General features: G+C 55.6%; 1 protein-coding gene across 3 annotated transcripts in view; it reads left to right on the top strand.

The window, feature by feature from the left end:
• Positions 1–24,008, top strand: part of NPC1 (NPC intracellular cholesterol transporter 1) — a 43,386-nt gene that overhangs the window by 16,845 nt on the left and 2,533 nt on the right. For 2 of the 3 annotated variants that reach the window (XM_080686791.1, XM_080686792.1), the window contains exons 4-22: positions 1,177–1,352; positions 3,769–3,936; positions 4,457–4,706; positions 5,745–5,818; positions 7,046–7,416; positions 8,697–8,923; positions 9,749–9,849; positions 11,849–11,951; positions 14,554–14,743; positions 15,185–15,367; positions 16,113–16,227; positions 17,717–17,844; positions 17,938–18,075; positions 19,236–19,325; positions 19,732–19,922; positions 20,187–20,302; positions 20,906–21,035; positions 22,188–22,388; positions 23,366–23,597. In XM_080686791.1, the coding sequence (XP_080542917.1) occupies positions 1,177–1,352; positions 3,769–3,936; positions 4,457–4,706; positions 5,745–5,818; positions 7,046–7,416; positions 8,697–8,923; positions 9,749–9,849; positions 11,849–11,951; positions 14,554–14,743; positions 15,185–15,367; positions 16,113–16,227; positions 17,717–17,844; positions 17,938–18,075; positions 19,236–19,325; positions 19,732–19,922; positions 20,187–20,302; positions 20,906–21,035; positions 22,188–22,388; positions 23,366–23,597 (3,184 nt within the window). The remainder of the gene's footprint in view (positions 1–1,176; positions 1,353–3,768; positions 3,937–4,456; positions 4,707–5,744; positions 5,819–7,045; positions 7,417–8,696; positions 8,924–9,748; positions 9,850–11,848; positions 11,952–14,553; positions 14,744–15,184; positions 15,368–16,112; positions 16,228–17,716; positions 17,845–17,937; positions 18,076–19,235; positions 19,326–19,731; positions 19,923–20,186; positions 20,303–20,905; positions 21,036–22,187; positions 22,389–23,365; positions 23,598–24,008) is intronic. The other variant, XM_080686793.1, reaches the window with a different exon arrangement.

Below are 24,008 nucleotides of genomic sequence, written 5' to 3'. Positions count from 1 at the left end.
CTGCTTCTTTCCAGAAGCTTATGTTGCCGGTAAAGGGGAAAACAGCCCCTCAGTTGTCCTTCCAGGACGATGTGCGGTTTAATAACCGATCAAAAGCTGAGACCTAATTGGGCCGGCATGTCCTGTGTTGCCAGTGGAGCCAGACGGGAGCCACCGCTCGGCCAAACTCTTTTCTTTAGCACCTCTTAGGGGAGGCCTTATGATGCCAGAGGTAACCGCATTGTCTCCGTGCTGTCAGCGGTGCCAAAGCTTCATCCGTATGGAAGCAACGAGAAGTCACTGTGTGGAATGCCGTGCAGCCGTCAGATCGAGGATTGTGGAGATTCAATGCGTAGCCTGGAGGGAGCTTGTAATTCGTGGAGAGGGACGGAAAACTGCACCCACGGTGGTTTTCCGTATAAATGGTGCCGGTGTCCTTCCCCTTGTCTTCACGGTGACGCACAGGGCTCCTGAGAGGGTCAGGATGTGTGTCTTCACAACACCAGGGCCTGTGAGGCTGGGTGCCCCTCCTCGCACGCGTCCCGAGTGGTCGCCCGCCCGGATCAGAGCGATTGTGACTGGTTGTGCTGCAGGTCTCATGCGAGCAGTCCTTTCTGCAGAGCAGTCCTTTCTGCAGAGCTGTCCTTTCTGCAGAGCTGTCCTTTCTGCAGAGAGCTGTGAGCCAGAGGAGAGAGTGCCTGTGCCACAGACTCCAAGCAGGAGCTGCACCTCGAATCCCAGGCCCGCAGGCAGCCGTGCTTTCGCTCCTCCGGCCACCAGAGCCGCTGTCCCCTCCGGCCGCGGCGTGCTGCTGGCTGGGCAGGCCTGGGGCTAGCGGGGCAGGGAGCCCTTCTGTAGGCTGTGAGTGTCATTGCTGTCACCTGAGGCTTTTAAGTCCTTTAGCTTCCCGTCATAGAAAACTTTCTCTAGATTAGAAAGGGCAGAATTCAGAGAAGCGTTTTGCTGTTTGACATTACATGTGGACAACATCGCTGTAGTAATAAGGGCCGTGTTTGGAGAGGTGTCTTTATTTTAACACGAGCGTTTAGGTTTACAGTGGTGGGTTTAATGTGTCCTCATGCTAATTCATTTGTCATTTTACGATAAAAATTAAATATGCTTTTCCTATTTTTAAATCACCCTTTTGTTAGTTCATTATCTGTGACATCATACAGAGTATGGTTACTTTTTCTCTAGATGTCCATCCTGTTTTTATAACCTGATGAACTTGTTTTGTGAGCTGACATGTAGCCCTCGACAAAGTCAGTTTCTGAACGTTACAGAAACCGAAGAGTATGTGGATCCTGTTACCCACGAGAACAAAACAAACGTGAAGGAATTACAGTACTACGTTGGCGAGAGTTTTGCCAATGGTAAGTACACTTTTAATTATTCCTCTTTTACAGTTGGTATCCGGGCTGTGGATCAAGTTGCTCCTTTTTGCTGTCCTGTCAACTGTGTGAAAGGGACAGTGTTTGTTTCATTGGCCATGAAATGCAGGTTGTTGCTCTTGTATCCTAACAGTATAAAACAGTCTCCTCAAAGAGGAGATTTGCTCTAACTGCTTCCCAACTGTACGCTTCCACATGGGAATTCTGAGTGTGTGCAAATTTTCTCCTGTGCATTTTAGAAATAGTGGAACTGTGGTTCTGTCGGACTTGAACTGTGTAACTCCATGAATTACTACAAGACGGAGGAGAGGGGTGGAGAGTAGGGTAGCTGGCGGAGAGGACCTTTTGGCTGTGAAGGAACAGATTGCCATCAGGGAAAGTAAGCAGGTAGAACAATCCAGGGAGAAGGTACTCCAACAACTAGAAATAGTAGAACAGTCTGAAAAAGACCATAGGATGTTGGTTGAAAATCATTGAAATGAAAGAATTTTTAAAAAATACATTTTTATTGATTTGAAAGAGAGCGGAAGGGAGAGGGAGAAAGAAACATTGATGGAGAGAGAAATATTGATTGGTTACTTCCTACAAGCACCCAACCGGGGATTGAACCTGCAACCGGGACATGTGCCCTGACCAGGAATCAAGCCAGCAGCCTTTTGGTGCACAGGACGATGCTCATCCATCGGAGCCACACTGGCTAGGGCAGAAATGAAAGAATTTTGAAAGAGTAAGATTCTAGGGAAAGAGAATGAACAGATTAGAAATAGAACCAACTGGATCTATTAATGAGCAATAGTCATTTAAATGGGCTAAAAGATGAGCAGCAGATCAGACACAGCTAAATAATGTGTCCAAGAATGACCTATAAAGTAAGAGAATAAGAATTTGACAAAGTTGTTGGTTAGAAGAGCACATATAACTTTAATTGTCATGATCACTTAAAAATATAACAAAAAGTTAATAGGAAAAAGTCCCACTCACAAAAGCTGCAGAAGATAAGATGCCTAGGAATAAACTTGCCAAAAGATGTGACATGAAAGACAGTCTGCTGACCAGAGAGCAGTCATTCTGGACCTGCATGTGGAAACCGATCCGTGTCACGGGAGGGCTGCTGCTAACGATGAAGGGAAAGGTGGCTACTTGACAGATGGAGTGAGAGAACTGACTACGCTATTCATCTAGTTTCTGTTTTTGCACAGGATACTGAAAACGTTTAGATTAGAAATGCTAACCTTGGAAAATTTTAGAAACAAATAAAAAATCAGAGACACTAATGCTAATTAAGAGAATGGATAATATATTGGAGCACAGTCATAGTCAATAATGGAATACTTAAAACTGTTCAAATATGTGAGAGTTATGGCAGTCACGTGAATGACTCTTTAAAACGTTGACGGAAAATGTTACAGAGTAGACACGTTACTGTGTTGTTTATATCAAACAGCAGCACGTGTTTATGAATATGACACGTCATCGAAGAGCACAAGCATGCCTAGGAAAGATAAGCAGCAGATTCAGGGTGCGGTGGCCTTAAGGATGGAGGATGTCACCGGGAGGGGGTCTGAGCTTCAGTTGTGTCTTCAGTCTTTTTTTTTTTTTTCATGTTGAGGCCAATGTAAAGTTGGGTATGGGGGTGGTGAGTACATGGGGTTGTGATTGCATTCTCCACGTTTTCTGTGTGCTTGAAATATTGACTGAAATAAAAACCTGAAAACCAAATGCAAGCTGGGAGGTGTGATGGAATTACCCAGAGACCAGCAGAGACTTACACACATCACTAAGGAAGTGACACGTGCGGTGAAGTGAGGAGCTCTGGCAAAAGGAGAGAGAGAGGGTTGGGGAGAGAAGGTGAGCAAAAGGGAAATGGCTGAGGACTTTCCAGAACGGAGGAGAGACGAATCCCCAGACGTAGGAAGAGAAAAGAAAAATGTAAGCCAGACAAATTAGAAATAAAATACACAGATGTTAAGTGAGTTCCTGTACACTTGCAGTGCTAAATCTGGAAATGAAAATGAGAAAGCAGTTCTGTTGCAGTGTATCAGGAAGAATAAGACACGAGTAGTTTTCTGCACAGAGTTTTCTGGAACCAGCTTTACTGACCGAGGGGCGCTAAGCTCTTAGCCCTCGGTCCTCAGCCTCAGCCTGCTCTTCCGTGCAGGCAGCGTGAGCTCCCTGGGGGGACTGGCGTTCCTGCCTGTGGTGTGTGTGACTGGAATCGGCCGAGTGGGTGTGACGAGCTGGGTCAGGGACGATCTCCGATGCCGCCCTTGTGCCCTGTGGCTGCTCCGTCCCGCCTTCTGCCCGCGGTGCACGCGGACTCCAGGTCACATACAGGGCCTTTGCGGTCTCGCCCCGTGACGGCAGCGGCGTTTCAGCCTTTCCCCTGTTCTCCTGCTAGCCATGTACAACGCCTGCAGAGACGTGGAGGCCCCCTCGAGCAACGACAAGGCCCTGGGGCTCCTGTGCGGGAAGGAGGCCGCAGCCTGCAACGCCACCAACTGGATCGAGTACATGTTCAACAAGGACAACGGCCAGGCCCCCTTCACCATCACTCCCGTCTTCTCAGGTGGGCACGCTCAGGGCGGCGCGTTAGGGTGTTAGCCCAGGAGCCTTCAGCGCAGCAGGAAGAGGAACCAGGCAGCGCCTGGATGTCCCTCCCGAGCGGTGGGGCACTTATCCTGCCCTGGTCACCCGGGGTCACCGGGGTCGGGGAGGGGAGTGGAGGAGGAGGCAGACTTGCCTTGAGGTATTGCTGCGTGATTGAAAGGGTAATCAGGGCTTTTATTTAAAAAATAGAAGGCCGAAGTCCTTACGGAAGCCTCTCAGGAGCTCTGTGCTAGTGTCAGCCTCGCTCCCCGGGGAATCAGGCCTTGGAAGGCGAGGCACTCGAATCTCAGTGACAGAACCGTCTGTGCTCCGAGTTACCGCACAACCTAGCATCTTACAGGACCAGCGGCAGGGTCAGGCCTGTTTGCCTCCCGCCGTGCTTAGAGCTCACTGTGCTGCTCGTTGGGTTTCGGTGGGACCTAACGCAAACTCTGAGTGTTTTTAAGTTGAGACTTCACTCAACACCGCCCTCGCTGCAGACCTCCCGGCCCACGGGATGGAGCCAATGAACAACGCCACCAAGGGCTGCGCCGAGCCCGTGGACGAGGTCACCGGGCCCTGCAGCTGCCAGGACTGCTCGGCCGTGTGCGGCCCCCGACCCCAGCCGCCGCCCCCGCCCATCCCCTGGAGAATCTGGGGCCTGGACGCCATGTTCGTCATCATGTGGGCCACCTACATGGCGTTTCTGCTCATGTTTTTTGGAGCAGTTTTTGCCGTGTGGTGCTATAGGTAAGCCGTTTCCTTTGTCCTTCTGAGTGAGAAGAGCAACGTGACCCACGTCGCACTGGCAGCTCAGGCGGCAGACCGTGGGCAGTTAGACAGGAAGCCGTTCTCGGCGCTACAGCCCATCCCATGGTGCTTATGTCCAGCGACAGGAAACCATCGGGGCCTGTGCAGACACTGGGACGTTAGAAGCTGATTTCACTGATGATTCAAAAGGACGTGTGAATTAGCACCGTGCAGTGACCACCCATTCTTCAACAGAAAGTCTTCAGAACCTAATCTGATTCAAATTTATTTAAGTGCAATATGTGCATCTTGATTTAGGACAGTTTATTTTATTTAACTTTTTATTTTAAAATAATTTTAGACTTAGGAAAAAGGTACAAAGATGTGCTGTGTGTGGTCTTAGTTCATACTTTATCCTTTACCCAGCTTCCCCTAACGTTGCAGCTTACATAACCCATCGGTTATAATCACCAAAGCCAATGAATGACAGTGGGGTGATATTAGCTAAGCTACAGACAATGTGAAAACCGACCCGTTTCCCTGTTTCGGGCCCCACACTGCATCCCTTCTGTGTTCCCTGTCCCCTCGGGCCTGTGACAGGTGCCTCAGTCTTTCCCTTTTATGACTTCGGCACTTTGGGCGAGTCCTGGTCAGTTGTTTGTAGAATGTCCCTCGATTCGGCTTTACCGCGATACCCTCATGGTTGGGTGAGGCTGTGGATTTGACGAGGAACCTCACAGACCTGCTGTTGCATCTCCCTCAGCATGTCCTGCGGGGGCACGTGATGTGACGAGTCCCCTTCCTGGGGGTGCTCCCCGTGAGCACTGGTGACGGAGGTGTCTCCAGGCTCTCCGCTGTGGAGTTACTGTTTCTCTCCGTCGTTGATCAGTGTCTTGGGGGAGACACATGGACGCTCTGAGCGCACTCTGTGAACTTAGGGGGAGAGGACCGTGGATGAGGAAGTCAGTGTTGAGCGGGAATGTCAGGACCTCCTTGTGCTGAAATCCCTGACACTACTCACGTGCTTTCCCTTTCCAGAAAGCGGTACTTTGTCTCCGAGTACACCCCCATCGATAGCAGCATAGCCTTCCCGATAAACGTCAGCGACACAGGTAGGCACCTTGGACTTGAACGAACGGGTTTGGGTTGCGTTGGTGTGGATGTTTATTCGCCTGTGGGGACAGGGTGTGCGCGGGCTGAGGACAGTTCTGAGCAGGACAGACAGGCCCTGCTGCGTGCATTACAGGCTAGTGGGCGGCAGGACGGAGCCAAGTAATTACCCGCAGCCATGGGGACCGAGGGTGGGGACTGTGGGTGGGTGCCGTGGGCAGGGACCGAGGGCGGGACCGAGGGTGGGACCGAGTGCGGGGACTGTGGGTGGGTGACCAGTGGGACGGAGGGCGGGGCAGAGCTGGGTGCTGACCAGGAATGAGGCGGGAGCAGCAGGGAAGGTTAAAGAGCTGCTGAGCTCGGGGTGCTAGAGAGCTGGCCTTCCAGAGGCGGGTACCTGAGCATCCGACCTCGTGGGGTGGGCATGGCGGTCATGGAGGGCAGGCAGGAAGGGTGGCCTTCAGAGCAGGTAGGACGCTGAGGGCCGGTGCACGGGGAGGTGCAGGCAGGACTCCCGCCAGGTGGAGGCGTAGCTGATGCTTGCCCTGCCCGACGTTCAGGGATGGCCTGGCCCTCACCAGCCCCCTCCCCTCTCCTCCAGGGGTGGCCTCCCCTCACCAGCCCCCTCCCCTCTCCTCCAGGGGAGGCCTCCCCTCACCAGCCCCCTCCCCTCTCCTCCAGGGGAGGCCTCCCCTCACCAGCCCCCCCCCACCCCCCTCTCCTCCAGGGGTGGCCTCCCCTCACCAGCCCCCTCCCCTCTCCTCCAGGGGAGGCCTCCCCTCACCAGCCCCTCCCCTCTCCTCCAGGGGTGGCCTCCCCTCACCAGCCCCCTCCCCTCTCCTCCAGGGGAGCCCTCCCCTCACCAGCCCCTCCCCTCTCCTCCAGGGGTGGCCTCCCCTCACCAGCCCCCTCCCCTCTCCTCCAGGGGAGGCCTCCCCTCACCAGCCCCTCCCCTCTCCTCCAGGGGTGGCCTCCCCTCACCAGCCCCCTCCCCTCTCCTCCAGGGGAGCCCTCCCCTCACCAGCCCCCCCCCCACCCCCCTCTCCTCCAGGGGAGGCCTCCCCTCACCAGCCCCCCCCTCTCCTCCAGGGGAGCCCTCCCCTCACCAGCCCCCTCCACCCCGCTCTCCTCCAGGGGAGGCCTCCCCTCACCAGCCCCCCCCCCCCACCCCGCTCTCCTCCAGGGGCGGCCTCCCCTCACCAGCCCCCCCCCACCCCCCTCTCCTCCAGGGGAGACCTCCTGCTGCGACCCGCTCGGCGCCGCCTTCGAGGGCTGCTTGAGGCGGCTCTTCACCAGGTGGGGCTCCTTCTGCGTCCGGAACCCCGGCTGTGTCATTTCCTTCTCCCTGGCCTTCATCGCCGCCTGCTCCTCGGGCCTGGCGTTCGTCCGCGTGACCACCAGCCCCGTGGACCTCTGGTCGGCCCCCAGCAGCCAGGCGCGCCTGGAGAAGGAGTTCTTTGACACCCACTTTGGGCCTTTCTTCCGCACGGAGCAGCTCATCATCCAGGCGCCACACACCGACGTGCACATTTACCAGCCGTACCCCTCGGGGTCCGACGTGCCCTTCGGACCTCCACTTGACAGAGGGATTCTGCACCAGGTAACCTGCGCTTGGCAGACATCGGTCCAGGGGACACGGTGGTTTGCGGCTTCACCACCAGCTCTGGGTGTGAGCTCGGGGCTGGCGGTGGTGGGGTGTTAACTCTTCATGGTGAAAGTAACGCGAGTGCTCAAGAAGGTGCGTGACAGGTGTTGAACTGCATGAAAAACGCGCTGCTGTATGTGCTGCATGAGGCAGGTCTCGCTTCTTTCTAGAAGCTGGGGTGAGTATTTCTGTACTGAAGAGACGGCGGTCCAGTTCCCCTTGGGAACCTGGGAATCCCCCGGGGCAGTTACAGGTAATGCGTTAGGACCCAGAGGCCTGAGCCCGTCTGTCCTGGGTCTGGGCCCTGGGCAGAGCGGCCACGGCTCTGCCCTCAGCGGTGATGGTGCCACTGGCTGCAGCTGCTGAGGCGTCCGGGACGAGATCCCTCTGTTCTCCCCATCGCGCTGGCCCCGGAGAAATGTGCCTGTGGACACACTGCCTCCCGCCTCCTGTTTGTTTGTTTATTTATTTATTTTTTTAAAATATATTTTATTGATTTTTTACAGAGAGGAAGGGAGAGGGAGAGAGAGTTAGAAACATCGATGAGAGAGAAACATCCATCAGCTGCCTCCTGCACACCTCCCACTGGGGATGTGTCTGCAACCAAGGTACATGCCCTTGACCGGAATCGAACCTGGGACCCTTCAGTCTGCAGGCCGACGCTCTATCCACTGAGCCACACCGGTTAGGGCTCCCGCCTCCTGTTTAATCAGTGGTTGCTCAACGGCATTAAACGTTGGGCTTCAGGGGGTGTTGGTGTGAGAGGAGTGTCAGAGGAGAAGGCCTGCTGCTCCCTGCCGGTCACTGCCGGTCACTGCCGCTCACTGCCACTCACTGCTGGTCACTGCCGGTCACTGCTGCTCACTGCCGGTCACTGCTGCTCACTGCCTCTCACTGCCGGTCACTGCTGCTCACTGACGCTCACTGCCAGTCACTGCTGCTCATTGCCGGTCACTGCTGGCCCTGCTGGAGAAGGGTGTGAGGGATGAGGCTCATGTGCTCTGCCTGGTGATGGGGTCGCCTCCCCATCTCTCTGGACGCCTCGATATAGGGTCCCCATCCCAGTTTGCCGTCTTGGGTGTCATCAGATGCCTCACCACGGTGTGCCCTTGTCTGCTCTGCTCCGTCTTAGGAAGGGTTTCTCCCAAGTGCTCTATCTTCTGACCCCTCTGCAGCAGGGATGAGGCAAACCCTGAGAGAGTCTGACATGTTTCTGGATTTGTATCTTGTTTCAGGTTCTTGACTTACAAACAGCCATTGAACACATCACTGCATCTTACAACAACGAGACGGTGACCCTTCAGGACATCTGCTTGGCCCCGCTCTCTCCGTATAACAAGAACTGCACCGTTCTGAGTGTGTTAAACTACTTCCAGAACAGCCACTCCATGCTGGACCGCACCATCGGGGACGACTTCTACACCTATGCGGATTACCACACGCACCTGCTGTACTGTGTCCGGTACGTGTCAGGTCGCTCGCTCGCTCCCCCACCGACATCCGAGCACTTGCTGCTGCTGCACCCCATGTGGGCCTGGAGCCTGGGTGAGCACAGAGGCAGATGTCCCAACGGAGGGGGCAGGGACGCAGCCCGGTGCCAGGCAGAGGCGGGCGTGCGGAAGGTGAGCCAGGCGGGCAGGCAGGGTGGCCGGCTCTAGGAGTGGGGCCTGCTCAGAGGGAGAGGAAGGGGGAGCCGGTGAACTCGGAGGAAAAGAGTCCACAGTGGATGGAGCGGCGAGTCCAGGCCCAGGTGAGCGTCTGTGTGTCATCGAGGAGCAGCAGGTGTCTCTGCCAAAGCTCGTGTCTGGATGATAACACGTGGCACCGTCTGTCACAGCCACACACACAAACGTCCGCGCTGCAGTGCTTTCCTTACCGTTCACATATGTTTACGTTAGGACAGGAATGGTCTTGAACCGGGCAGCGTCCCCTTGCCGAGGGCGGCCGGCGGGGCAGGTTTAGATTCGGGCAGGAGGCGTGTCTGGCTGGCAGTGTTCATAATTCAGGCAGTCAGGGGAGGCTGTGCTGGGCGGCCAGCCCTGTGTCCTGGCCTGGCCACACCTGTTCAGCCCATCAGACGTCACCAGGGTGTTCTTCACCCGGGGAGGTGCCCTGGGCCACCTTGGCGGGCACCACGTCTCAGGAGTAGGCTCTGACTCCGCGCCGGGAGTGGTGACCTTACGTTCTGTCTGTCCGTGTTCCTAAACATAGCCTGGTCAACAGCCAGGTGCATAAGGGGTCGGCCTCGGGTGGCCCAGGCTGGTTCTAACAGGCTGTCTCCTCGCAGGGCCCCTGCCTCGCTGAACGACACCAGCCTGCTGCACGACCCCTGCCTGGGGACGTTTGGGGGGCCCGTGTTCCCGTGGCTGGTGCTGGGAGGCTATGACGGTGAGTGAGAGGTGGACCTGGCCTTTGATTGACAGTCCTGTGGAAGTCATAAAGGCTTTACACATGGACACTCGTGTTAATTTCCTGTTTCCTAAATCCCAAATGCAGTATCTCCTGTGGGTTGGGGTTTTTCTGGATGTAGGAAGTGGGCAGTGTCAGCCGGTTTTGAGGTCACACTTTAGGAAGCCGTGAAAAGGGCGTGTCCCCAGGATAATGTAATTGCATACATCGCACAGCATGCAGGGCAGCTTCAGGGCGCTCCCGAAACCCTAGGAGCTCACCTGTAGGACCCCACGGGATCGGGGACCTCAGGCTGAGAACCCCGGGAACGGGAAGAGACGCCGTGGAAGGTGGGGGGACCCAGAACACTGGTGGGTTCTTCCCTTTCTGAACCAATTGGCTAGGAACTCGGACACATTAAGGTAGGAGGAGCAGGCAGTTGGCTTGCTCTTTGCTGGTCCCGTAGCACCTCGGGACGGGTGGCACGGCCCTGGGTGCTGACTCAACGGCGACTCTGTGGGTTTTCTCCACCCTCGTGCCGAGGCGGACTGTTTCCTTGGCAGCTGTGATCTGCGTTGAAGCCCTGCTCTGCCATAATAAAGTGCCATTTCTATGGTGGGAGCGACGGGGGCACCAGTTTGCTCGTCACAGCCGTCAGATTAAATTTGATCTCCACCGTATTCCTTCCACCAAAATAAATTCCAGGTGGACCCCAGGTTGAAATGTAAGAAGGGAAACTATTAAAGGACCAGAGGAAAATACATGAGGAATTTTTAAAAACAATTTTTAAATGGAGAAGGCATTTCTAGCAAGATAAATCTCAAAGCTGTCACAGGAATCACTGATGGATTTGACTGCGTGAGAACTCTGAATTCCTACATGGAGAGCGAACGTCATAAGGTTTTAAACAATAAAAGCAATAAGCTGGAGAAAAGTTAGTATACATAATAGCATTTCTTCCATATATAAAGAGCTCTTTGAAAAAGAAGGAGGGAAGCCTTATGAGCGTTAACACGAGAAGGAACAGAAGTGGCTTACGTTACAGAGGGAACGCTCCCCCCACTCCTAGGCAGCACTCAGCCTTCCTGCCCAGCAGGTGAGCAAGGGCACAGAGCTCGGAACTCGACGGGTCAGCAGGGGAAGCCACAGGTGGGGAATGTAAACTGTGCTTAGAATATAAAGTCCAGGAAAAGGCAGGGGTCTCATCTCTTTTGTTCGCTGATGTGTCCATGGTACTTAAGTCCTGCCGGGCACAAAAGTGGTCTCAGTAAATATTTTGTTGAATGAAAAATAGGGTAGCAGTTTTGGTGGGCAATGTGGGAGAATCAGTCAAAATTAGAAATGCACAAACGTTTTGATTCGGTGATTGTAAGAATTGACTCTACGCATAGGTACTTTGCATATTAAAAATAGGAGGTTAGTCCTTGTAGTAACTTTGTTGATGATTTTAAAAACTGTAAAAATACCCATCAGTGGGAGATTGGTTCAATTATACTAGAAAATACTGTACAGCAGAAAAAAGAATAAGGAAGCTCTTTCTGTACTAAAAGGAAACAGTCTCAAGATACAGATTTAAAAGCATAATGTGCAGAACAGCACACGGCTGTTGTGTAAAAGAGAAGGAGGGGAAGGATATAGGTGTTTGCTTGTGCCTCTGTGGAGTGTCTCTGGCAGGAGACCCAGGATGGGCAGGGCCAAGAGAGAGCGAGTAGAGGAAGGAGAGGGATGTTCGCTGAGCGCCGTTCGGCCCTGTTGGAACGTGCGCTGCGGAATAAATAAAAAGGCATCGTCCCGAACGGCAGTTTGTGCCTGCTTCCGCTCGGGAGCCGTTTCCTTTGTTCTCCATGCTGCGCAGGCACCGTGTCAGGAGCTCCTGTTCCGAGAGCATAGGGCGGCGTCTGCAGCCGGGAGACGTCGCCGCTGTCCTCTCGCTGCCCCTTGCACTTACCCACTTCTCTGCCAGCTTGTAACCTTGTCGATCCACATTTTTCCTTTCTAGGTCAAAACTACAATAACGCCACCGCCCTGGTGATGACCTTTCCTGTCAATAACTACTACAACGACACGGAGAAGCTCCAGCGGGCCCAGGCCTGGGAAAGAGAGTGAGTGGTCGCCGGGCTGTGGGAAGCGGGGCGCCCGCAGGGACCACCTGGGTCTCCTCCGCTAAACTAGCCGCACCCGATGCGAGTGATGTCTTTCCACTCGTTACCAGTGAGCTCTGGGAGTAAATGTCCCCAAAACATGGTGTGAACAGACCGCCTACACGAGAGCGTCTATGCAGAAATTCCCTTCATCCTGTCCTCACAGCGAAAGCGGGGAGCGAGCTGGATGTGCGTTCCTAGGAGGGGATACGTACCGTAGAGAACGTCGCGGTCACTGAGGACAGGTGATAAGTGGTTCAGGATGCGCTGAATAAAATGCGCGGTCGGCACGCGTAAGCAAGCATAAGCTGCCCCTGCTGCCCACGCCCAGAAAGCCGTCCGGGACGGTGTCACCGTGTTCGCAGCCTCCAGGGAGCGGCGACATGAGGAGGACGGGCTGTGACTCGCTTCATCCTCTGCATCCAGTGCATTCTTTTTATTTTTTTAAATATATTTTATTGATATTTTACAGAGAGGAAGGGAGAGGGACAGAGAGTTAGAAACATCGATGAGAGAGAAACATCCACCAGCTGCCTCCTGCACACCTCCCACTGGGGATGTGCTCGCAACCAAGGTACGTGCCCTTGACCGGAATCGAACCTGGGACCCTTCAGTCCGCAGGCCAACTCTCTATCCACTGAGCCACACCGGTTAGGGCCAGTGCATTCTTCTAAGAAACCGCTTTATTGAGACGTGATCCACACACGTGCATTTCACTCCCTTAGAGCGTTCAGTTCAGTAGCTCTCATATAGTCACAGGTGATGTGCAGCCATCGCCACAGCCCAAGGTAGGATGTTCTTCACATCAGAACGCAGCCCCGCACCTTTAGCGACCATCCCCCACCCTCTCGTCCTCCCACCTCCCAGCCTGTGCAGCCACTAACTGCTTTCTGTCCCCATGAGTTTTCCTATCCTGGACTTGTGTATGTGAGTGGAATCATACGTGTGGTATTCTGTGTCTGGCATCTTCCATGTAGCAAAATGTTGTCAAGGTTAATCCAGGTTGTGGCACGTGCCAGTCCTGCTTCCCTTCCTGCGGCCGAGTGACGGTCCACCCTGTGGACATAGCGGGTTCTGGTATCCATTCACCCGCCGAGGCAGGCGGGCGTTGCTGCCTCGTGACAGTTGTGAATAACGCTGCTGTAGCCGTTTGTACACCAGTTTCTGTGGGAACTTTTTATTTCTCTCGGGTGTGTGCTACGATGAGGATGGGCGGGTCACATGTCACTCTCTGAGGAACTGCCAGGCTGTTTGCCAAAGTGACTGCACCATTTTGCCCTTCCACCGCAGTGTGTGGTGGTTTCAAGTCCCCGTCCTCGTCAGCACCTGTCACTGCTGACTGTGGGTGAGACGGGAGATCTCACTGCAGCTTTGAGGTGGTTTCCTGGTGCCTGACGACTCCAGCACCTCTTCCCGCTCTTGCTGCCGTCTGCATTGCCGCCTCAGAGAGATGTGTACTCACGTTCTTTATCCTCTTTAGCTGGTCATTGCATTTTCATTATTGAAGTATAAGAATTCCTACATAGTCTACAAGTCCCTTATCAGATACATGATTTCCAAGTGTTTTCTCTCATTTTTGTTTTTGTTGTTTTGCGTTCTCGATGGTGTCCTCTGAGACACAGCAGTTTTTAACTGGATGAAGTCCAATTTATCCACTTTTTCTTTCGCTGCGCGTACTTTTTGTGTCATGGCTAGGAAACCTAACCCCAGGACGTGGAGATTTATGTCTGCTTTTCTCAGAGTTTGGTTGTGTTAGCTCTCACATTAGGTCTTGGGACCTTTCGAGTTCGTTTTTGGAAATGGCGTGAGGTAAAGGTTCAACATGTGGCTCTCCAGTGTCCCAGACCATTTGCTGGAAAGGTTATTCTTTTCCGCTGTTGGCTTCTCTGTTGAGGAGGAGGTGGACTCGGGTTCTGCTCCTTCAGCTCGCTTCGTGATGAGCTTGAAGTCAGGACATGCAGACCCTCCGGCTGGTTCTTGAAATAGCAGGTTTAGCCCTTCTGGGCCTGCGATTCCCTGGGAATGTCAGAATCAACTTCCCACCCTGCACAGGAGTCGGCCAGGCTGTTAGGGCTGCTTCAACCTGTAGGTCAGCTTTTCAGTTCCACTTCACGAGCATGCGTCTTTGTCGCAGTGCACAGTACGTCACTTAGAATGTTTCTAGTAAAAGAGAATGAGACCAGGAACTGATTTCCGAACTTGTTCCAAACCGATTTCAATGGCAGAAAACTTAGCATGTCTGGCACTGCCTCCCTCCCGTCTCCAGCGGAGAAGGTCTGAATGCAGAGAAGGTTACGTAAGCGAGGCTTTCTGTCACAGAAGCTGGGAGCCCCGGCTGGGTGACTCAGTCGTCCCCAGATGCCAGGGTTCAGTTCTCAGGGCTCATACAGGAATCATCCCACAAGTGTGTGAATAAGTGGAACAATAAGTCAGTCTCTGTTTTCCTCTCTGAAAAAGTTAATAAATAAAAATTTAAAAAACTTTTTTTAAAGTTGGGAAGAAGTCCCTCACTTTGCTTTCACTCAGTTTTAACTAAAAATATAAAATTCTTCGTACTTCTTAGGTTTATTAATTTTGTGAAAAACTACAAGAACCCAAACCTCACCATTTCCTTCACTGCTGAGCGAAGTATCGAAGATGAACTGAACCGTGAGAGCAACAGTGACCTCGCCACCGTGGTGACCAGCTATGCTGTCATGTTTCTGTACATCTCCATGGCCTTGGGGCACATCCGGAGCTGCAGCAGGCTCCTGGTGAGGGCCTCGGGGCGGAGGTGTGGGTGTCTGTGTTGTTAGGAGGGGAGGGTGCAGCCTGGGCCCTCTTTTTGCCGCTAGTTAATCTTAATTTGTCATGTTCAAACCCGCCTCACATTCCCCTGTGCTTTTTCAGCTGTAGGTAACAGTCCCTATTCCCTGCGTTTATTTTCCTCAGTTCCAACTTTTTGGTTTATCTTCAACTTAAAATTTATTTCACATGGTCCAAGTTTTTCTAATTTGTCTACTTATCACCTACGAATGGAAGCTCATCATATAACTTCTTTAGGAAGACTTAGACAGTTTTTCTTATTTTTCCTCAAACTGGGAGTTGAGCTTTTAGCTCCAGATGGGCCGTCCTGTGTAGCGGGTGGAGACGAGGACTTGAGTGGCAGGTAGGACAGGGCGCGCTGACGGCCGCGTGTCTTTGTTGCCTCTCAGGTGGATTCCAAGGTCTCCCTGGGCATCGCAGGCATCTTGATCGTGCTGAGCTCGGTGGCCTGCTCGCTGGGCATCTTCAGCTACGTCGGGGTTCCCCTCACCCTCATTGTGATCGAGGTCATCCCCTTCCTGGTGCTGGCGGTCGGGGTGGACAACATCTTCATTCTGGTCCAGACCTACCAGGTGGGTCTCGCGTCTCACAGAGCGTGGCAGCTGACGGGCGAGCTCCATGAGCGCTCACCTCCCCTCTGGTTGGTATGATAAACTGAGAATCTGATTTTAAACATGTTCCATACAGAGTGTCTCAAAAAAATGTATACTACGTACACACTTTAACAGCTGATTTTATTACGTTGGAAAATGAAGTGAATTTTTTAAAACACTGCCTTTATAATTATCGAAAGTGTGTGCATACATTTTTGGGGACACCTTCTACACATGCAGAAAGGGCTAACAGGCTGTTGAGAATGTTTTGGGTACAGGTGCTATGAAAGTGGTTCTCCGTGTAGTGTAGGAGGAAAGGTTGTCAGAGGTGCCACTGTCAGGATTGCAGGTCAGCACAGGACCTGCCAGGGTAGAAACCGTCTCCATCACTGTTCTTACCTGGCCCCGCCCTTGTCCGTCGCCTTCCCTGCGTGGGACTCAGTGGCCTGTAAGTGGCACGTCATTTCATGATCGGCCGCCTGCAGCCTGCACCCCATGTGTTTTCCTCCAAAGTGACCCAGCCTTTGCTGGAGCCTCACCTGTCACCTAGCCCAGGGGTCAGGAACACCCCGAATGAATAGCCAGAGACCTGCCGGGCCCCCCACCAAGGATTACATTCAGTCCGTAGACGCCACTAACCATTTTTCTTCACTGTTAACGCAGAAGCAAGGAGGTGGCGTTGTGACTGAGAAACGTTCATGTTGCGTGCTTCATTCTTTTAAAGAGAGACGAACGTCTTGAAGGAGAGACCCTGGACCAGCAGCTGGGCCGGGTCCTGGGAGACGTGGCCCCCAGCATGTTCCTGTCGTCCTTCTCAGAGACGGTGGCCTTCTTCTTGGGTAATTGCTCTCGCGTTCTGCCGACTGTGCTGTGGGGAGGAGCCGGGTGTGGCGTGCCCCGCTGCTCTTCTTGCTGAAGCTGCACTGAACTGGGAGGTGCCCTCGCGGACGCGGCAGAGCGTGGGGCCGGTCCTGGTGTCAGCCAGCCAGTGTCTTCCTTCGGCAGTCTGCCAGGCAGTGTCTGTCTTGGGGTCCAGGTGCCTGGCCTCCCCGCCATTTCCCCTGTTTGGCACCCACAGCAGGTGTTGGTATTTGAAAATAGCTTCTCGCACAGCCACAGGCTCCTCCAAACAGCCCTCCAACAGCAGCTCCAAACCACAGGCAGCGTCTGCGGGCGTGTGCGCTGTTCCCTGGGCAGTCGTCCTGTGCACGCCGCTCGTGGGACCAGCGTGTGATAAGCTGGGTTCTCAGGTCTTTCCTCAGCCCGAGGAGCTGGAACAGAACCAGCACTTTCATAGTCCTTCCTCCTGGGGAAATCAGCCCGTCCTGGGGCCGAGTCTCTGCCCGCCTCTGGCGTGTAGTGAGAAAACCGGCTCATCCTCTGAAGAGGAGGCCGGTCAGGCTCGCCCAGAAGTCAGAGAAGACACAGCCCACACATGCCTGCGGGCCACCAGGTCTTCACGGGCCGAGCACGGGCCGAGCATGGGCAGCCTCTGAGCACGGACACACCAGCTGTTGTTTGCGTTCCCGTGGAGCCCTGCGCCCTGAGCTCCTCTCGCGGTGCAGGTGCAAAGCAGCTAGCTCCCCTCTCACCTCGAGGGCGAGAAGCCCAGGGCGCGTGGGAGGGTAGTAGCAGCTGCTGCACCTCAGGCGGACGCTGCGGGGACCTGGTGGGGGTGCAGGGCATGTCGGAGCCCACGTCCTGTGCTGCCCGGTGTGCGGTTCCTCAGCAGCACTGAGAAGCAGACTCACTGTTAAACGTGGGCTCCTCGTTTTATGTCCAAGTGCTTTAAACTTGGAGGCGGGTTTACAGAGTGTGGGCCAAGCAGGCTCATGTGGCCCGGAGCCGCCAGCTTTCAGTGAGAGAGAGCCGAGCGTTGGGCGTGGACTCCCTCCTGTGGCTGTGGATACGCTGAGCGGCTGATGGTGTAACCGCAGGGGGAACATGTCCCTCTCACGGGGGCAGGGAGGGCACCGTGAGAAATGGCCTGTCCAGTGGTTCTCAAGTTTTGATGTGCATACATTTGCTCAGAGAGCCTATTAGATACACGGGAATTGGGTTGAAGTCCCACTGTCTTGGTTAAGCAGGATGGGGCCGAGCCCAGGAACCTGCATTTTTAACTCCCAGGTGGTTCTGATGCTGACAGCATCTTGAACAACTTCAGGCTTACAGCCTCTTCTCAGCTCTGGGGCACCCTCCAGAGATGCAGCACCCTTTGGAGGGTGGGGGGAGGGGAGCAGCTCCTCTCGTTCTATGGACCCGGGAGCGCCAGCGCCCTCTGCTGTGAGTGGCAGTGACAGCCGCCTCCCTCCCACCCGCCTCCCGCAGGAGCCCTGTCGGTGATGCCCGCTGTGCACACCTTCTCGCTGTTTGCTGGGATGGCCGTCCTCATCGACTTCCTGCTCCAGATCACCTGCTTCGTGAGTCTCCTGGGGTTGGACGTTAAGCGTCAGGAGGTGAGTTGTTACCAGATTGCAGCCTGTTTGTTTCACCTGCGTCTGGAGTCTGACGCGCTGGAGAGCGTGACCTTTGCTCCCTTTGTCCCTCAGAACAACCGGCTGGACATCCTGTGCTGTGTCCGCGGCGAGGATGGCGCCGGCCTCCAGGCCTCCGAGAGCTGCTTGTTCCGCTTCTTCCGAGACTCCTACTCCCCACTGCTGCTCAAGGCCTGGATGCGGCCGATCGTGGTGGGAATCGCTGGGTTTCCTTCCTGTTTTCTCTGGGCACAGACTCTGTCCCGTGCCTCCTAGAACCGCACGCGTGGGAGTCCGACAGCTGTCAGCTGCGTGTGCAGAAACAAAGCTGATACGGACAAATATGTACTACTAAGTGTTTACTTTTTATTTTTTTAAATATATTTTTACCGATTTCATAGAGGAAGGGAGAGGGAAAGAGAGATACAAACATCATTGATGAGAGAGAATCATCCATCGGCTGCCTCCTGCACGCCCCCTACTGAGGATCGAGCCTGCAACCTGGGCATGTGCCCTGACTGGGAATCGAACCCTGACCTCCTGGTTCATAGGTCGATGCTCAACCGCTGCGCCACGCTGGCCAGGCCGTAAATGTTTTTAGCAGTTGATGTAAGCAAGAGCTTTGGTTTTGAGTTTTTATTTTGGAATAATTACCTATTAAGTTGCAAGGTACAGGGGCCCAGATTCCCTTCGCCCAGTTCCTCCTGTGTTTCACGTAGTTGTAGTTCAGTCTCCAAACCAGGACTTCGACTGGGCAGAGAGGGCGGGTCTGGTTCTTGTCCTTTTATCCCATGTGAAGAGTCACGTGCCTGCCATGCAGTGAAGATCCGTGACCAGGGGTCTCCCGGGCTGCCCCCTAAGTGTCGTCCCTCCCCTCCCCCTGCAGCACCTCGATCTCTGGTCCCCGCGACCAGCAGAGCTTTTTATCGTTTCTGTATGCTTTGTGCCCCGGCTACTGTCGGTCGCTGCTCTGCTAGGAGAACGTCAGTTCCCAGTGTCGGTGGAAGTAAGAGCAGCCGTGGCATACTGAGCACTGGTGGCAGGTGCTGGCTAACGTCTGCATCGTGCCTAGATTTTCCTCATTTAATCCACCAAACTGGCTGGTGTTGGAGTCCTAGTTTCCCTGGTTTGTTGAGGCGATGGACGCTAAGAGAGGCTCAGCGCTTCCCTGGGTCCCGTGTGCACAGAGGGGCCGCCCGTGAACCAGGTGGTTCGACTCTAGACGCCCTGAACTCAGCCACTCCCCGCACTCCGTGTGCTGGGTGCGCCACTCACGCTTGCTGTCCAGCTTAGGAAGGCCTGTGTTCTGTGGGCTGAGGCTTATTCAGCTCCTTGTAACCAGCAGTGGCTGTCTGTAACCCACCCCATTCCAGATGGCAGTGTTCGTGGGCGTTCTTTCCTTCAGCATCGCCGTCCTGAACAAGGTGGAAATTGGATTGGATCAGTCTCTTTCGATGCCAGAAGTAAGATGCCTTTTATTTTAACTTACTCAGCCAGGGGTGAATACATTTTCCAAACACACACACAGATGTTTCAGGTTAATGTCTGCTGTGCCTGCAAGTGCTGATGGGGCCTCCTGTGACCTCAGCTGTCACAGGCTCTGCCGGGGGGCCTGGCACTCTGAGCTCAGACAGTGCTGGGCACAGCCACAGGTGCGACAGCCAGGCTGACCCTGTGAGGTGCCGTCCTGACCGCGGGACCTGCGGGGAGCACGGAGCCCGGGAGGGTGGGAATGGGACCAGCTGTGCAGGGAGTCCTGACTGGGCGGTGGCGTCCCGGCCAGGAACCTCCACGCCTCCTGGCGCGTCACCTCACCTCATCAGACACCCTCGGCACGTCCACACTCTATCCTGCCGCCTCTTCTTGCAGGACTCCTACGTGACGGACTATTTCAGGTCCCTCAGCCAGTTCCTGCACGCGGGCCCGCCCGTCTACTTCGTGGTGGAGGAGGGGCTGGACTACAGGTCCCTGCAGGGGCAGAACCTGGTGTGCGGGGGCATGGGCTGCAACAACGACTCGCTGGTGCAGCAGCTGTTCGACGCGGCCGAGCTGAACGCCTAGTCAGTACCCGACCCCGGGCTGCCTGTCTGAAAGGTCTCCCTGAAAAGAGATTGTCTCGGGAAATTAGGTTTCAGAATGTATGCTGAAGCGAGCCTTCCCTGAGCAAAGCCTTTGGAGGACTAACGTAGCGCCTGGGGCTCAGGTTCCATGAGGGCAGTGTCCTTCCGCCCGGTAGCAGCGTTGAGTGCAGCCAGGACGCTGGGTGTCGCGGGCAGGGCCGGGCTGGGGCTCCCGGGCGGGCGGTCATGCTCCTCTCCCCGCAGCACCCGCATCGGCTTCGCCCCCTCGTCCTGGATCGACGACTACTTTGACTGGGTCAAGCCGCAGTCCTCGTGCTGCCGGGTCCACAGTGGCTCCGGGCGTTTCTGCAACGCCTCGGGTACGTCGCCCCCGAGTCGGTCCTGCTGTTCTGAAAAGCATGGTGACGTGAAAACCGCTTGGCCCTCACCTCCGTTCCTGCCATTGCCCGCCTGCACTGGTCTCCTCCCCTCCTCAGCCTATCGCTCTCCAGTGCGGCCTCGGCCTGCACCACCCCCTTCCCCATCCCCGGGCTACAGGCTGAGCCAGGCCTGAGTCAGGAGCTCTGGGTTTCGAGTTGGGGTTTCTCGTCTTTTCCCCACGACACCGATGGCCTCCTGCTGGGTACTGGCCGTCGCTGCTCACGGGCTTTCCTGTCAGCGCTCTGTGGCTGCCCTGTGGTCGTTGAGAGTTGAGGTCCCAGGATTTCCCTGACAAACACATGGGAGCCCTGGCTCTGATACCCACGAGGCCGTCCTTCACGCAGGACACCTTCACGCAGGGAAGGACGTGTTAGAGCCCAGATGGAGGTGGCACCTCAGTCAAATGTGTCCGACTGTGAATCTCACAGGAGCTTGAGCTTTTGGATAAGGAAAAGGGTTCAGGAAAAGATTCTCATAAATGTTTTAAAGGGAAACCTGGAGACCCATTCTCTTCTCCTTGGCTCCTCCCACGTTTCTGCTAGTGGCCGACCCTGGCTGCATCCGCTGCAGGCCTCTGACTCCTGAGGGCAAACAGCGGCCCCAGGGGGGAGACTTCATGAGGTTCCTGCCCATGTTCCTCTCCGACAACCCGAACCCCAAGTGTGGCAAAGGGTAAGTGAGCCCCGCGGACGTGCACCCACCTGTTGGCACAGAAAACTCGGGGAGGGCGGGGGAGCAACAGTGTGTGGGAGAGGCCCTCTTTCCAGCCCTCCTCACCTGTTCTGATCTCTGGGCGAGAAAGAAACCCCAGAACACCTTTCCAGGAAGCTCCTCGCTGTCTCCAGCTGACTGCATCCTGGCTGGGCACTCGCTCCCTGGGCGGCTGCCCGGCCCTCCTGCTGGTCCGTGGGCAGAGGGGAGTGGTCTGTTCCGTGTCTGTGGGCACAGGGGCCAGCGTCTGCTCGGGTGAGGTCATCCTAGGCTAAGGCTTAGATGGTTTGGGCCCCATTTTGCTGCTCCCCAGCCTGTGCCTACAGCCAGGCCGCAGTCCCCACAGGAGCAGGATATCTGGCCTGGAGATGGGGATCATGGGGTGGGGGAGGGCGGCTGGAAGCTTTCGTAGGAGAGGGTGTGTGTCAGGTAGGCCCTGGACGTCCTGTTTTCTCCTAGAAATAGGAGATTAGTCCCGAGTCCCGTCACACGTTAGTCACGGATAGCATGTCTGTTTCGAGACCTGTACCAGGCTCTGTGGGAATGAAGGGAAATAGAAATGGACCGTGCATCTGGGTCTGTGTGCAGACTGGGTCTGTCCTACACAGAATGAGCCCTGTGAGCTCAGCCTGCACGAAGCAGTGGCCACACCTCTGTGGTGTCATGCCAGGCACCATCGCCTTAGTTCCCCAGCTCGTGCGGCCTGAGTCGGCGGTGGTGTGCCCGTCCGTAGAGACGATACTGCGCCCAAATGCAGGGACTCTGCCGAGAGTTCCGGGCCATGCATGGTGAGGCTACTCTGCAGGCCGAGCCCACGTGGCCTCACTCCACGGCTTGCCTTCCCCACTTCCTGTTTCACGTCATTGCTGAGCAGACTCGGGAAAACGCATTGGCTGCAAGCGGAGCCGGATGGGAAGTGGTAGCAGCTGTGCACCAACCAGCCAGAGTGGGGAGAAGCCAGAGGGAGGCAAGAGCCAGTCCTTCAGCGTCCCCACGAGGCCTGCCCTGTGGCTGAGGCAGAGCCAGCCAGCCCGCCCGGCCAGCGGCTCCTGCGCCTGCGCGGACTCTGCGGCATGTGGGGCGCGGCCCTCTGACGCCACTGTCTCCTCTCAGGGGACATGCTGCCTACGGGTCGGCTGTTAACATCCTGGGCAACGACACCGGTGTGGGCGCCACCTACTTCATGACCTACCACACGGTGCTCCAGACCTCTGCCGACTTCATCGACGCCCTGAGAAAGGCCCGGCTCATTGCTGGTAACATCACCCAGACCATGAACCAGGGAGGAAGCAACTACCGCGTGTTTCCATACAGGTGGGTGTGGCTTGTACACATGGGGTGTCCCAGGGACGGGCCACACCTGTCCGGCAGGGGACGGCCCTCACCTGTATGGCAGGGGACAGCCCTCACCTGTATGGCAGGGGACGGCGCTGACCTGTCCGGCAGGGGACGGCCCTCACCTGTATGGCAGGGGATGGCGCTGACCTGTCCGGCAGGGGACGGCCCTCACCTGTATGCCAGGGGACGGCCCTCACCTGTATGGCAGGGGACGGCGCTGACCTGTCTGACAGGGGACTGCCCTAACCTGTATGGCAGGGGATAGCACTGACCTGTCCGGCAGGGGACGGCCCTCACCTGTCCGGCAGGGGACTGCCCTCACCTGTATGGCAGGGGACTGCCCTCACCTGTATGGCAGGGGATAGCACTGACCTGTCCGGCAGGGGACGGCCCTCACCTGTATGGCAGGGGACGGCCCTGACCTGTCCGGCAGGGGACGGCCCTCACCTGTATGGCAGGGGACGGCCCTCACCTGTCCGGCAGGGGACGGCGCTGACCTGTATGGCAGGGGACGGCGCTGACCTGTCCGGCAGGGGACAGTGCTGACCTGTCTGGCAGGGCACGCTTCTCAGAAGGGATGTCCTAATTCCTGGGAAGAGCTGTGACCTTGGCAGAAAATCAGTTCTCCAGCCCTGCACAGGCCCCATTGGCCTGAGGTAATTCTCAGGAGAGAGCAGGACTTGTTTTTTCAAAATACGCTGGAATAGTCTTCGTAAACCTGCAAAGCAGGGTAGGCTGGGATTATGAACAAAAACTTTATGTGAAAGACGGGCATAGGGTCATGGTTAGGCCTTGGGGGCAATGGTCATCGCAGGCCTGCTGAGTTGCTGTCCCGAGTCCTGCTGCCCCGGGGGTGTTCTGCACGGCTCTGCCGCCTGTTCCTGGGGTGGCATGGCGGCAGGAGGGGGTGGAGCTTCCAGGGAGGACGGCTGATGGTCTCCCCCGCCCCCCAGTGTGTTCTACGTCTTCTACGAGCAGTACCTGACCATCGTAGAGGACACCATCTTCAACCTCTGCGTGTCCCTGGGGGCCATCTTCCTGGTGACCGTGGTGCTGCTGGGCTGCGAGCTGTGGTCTGCGGTGATCATGTGCGTCACCATCGCCATGATCCTGGTCAACATGTTTGGCGTCATGTGGCTGTGGGGCATCAGCCTGAACGCGGTCTCCCTGGTCAACCTGGTCATGGTGAGTCCTGGGACCCGTTTCCAGGAGAGACGGCCCAGCTCTCTTCTCCCTGCACATGGAGGCGGGCTGCAGGTGTGAGAGGGACTGGACGTCACGTGCACCAGTGAAGTGTGATGCCACAGTCTAGCGTGGCGGATATTCTGCCTTTATTACTCTGTGGGGTTTGCAAAAATGTAGCCTAATGACAGCAACAAGGTCACTTCTTATTTAGAAATATTGCCCGCACCCTGGTGGAATTCTCTGACCAATACCTTTTGCTTCCCATAGTTAATAATTAATTAGTCTTGACGCTGGGAGCGTTCAAGCAGGTATTAACAGAAAGTAGCAGCAGTCCATGTTCTTCAGATGTGGCCACTGCGTCAGGCGGAGTGGCCTGTGCGAGGCGTGGGGGGGGGGTGGAGGGGGGCGGGG

The sequence above is a fragment of the Plecotus auritus genome (genome assembly GCF_963455305.1).
Source record: "Plecotus auritus genome assembly, chromosome: 8".
NCBI classification, from domain to species: Eukaryota; Metazoa; Chordata; class Mammalia; order Chiroptera; family Vespertilionidae; genus Plecotus; species Plecotus auritus.
Note: the sequence above shows the minus strand (reverse complement) of the source record. Positions and strands in the feature narration are given on the sequence as shown.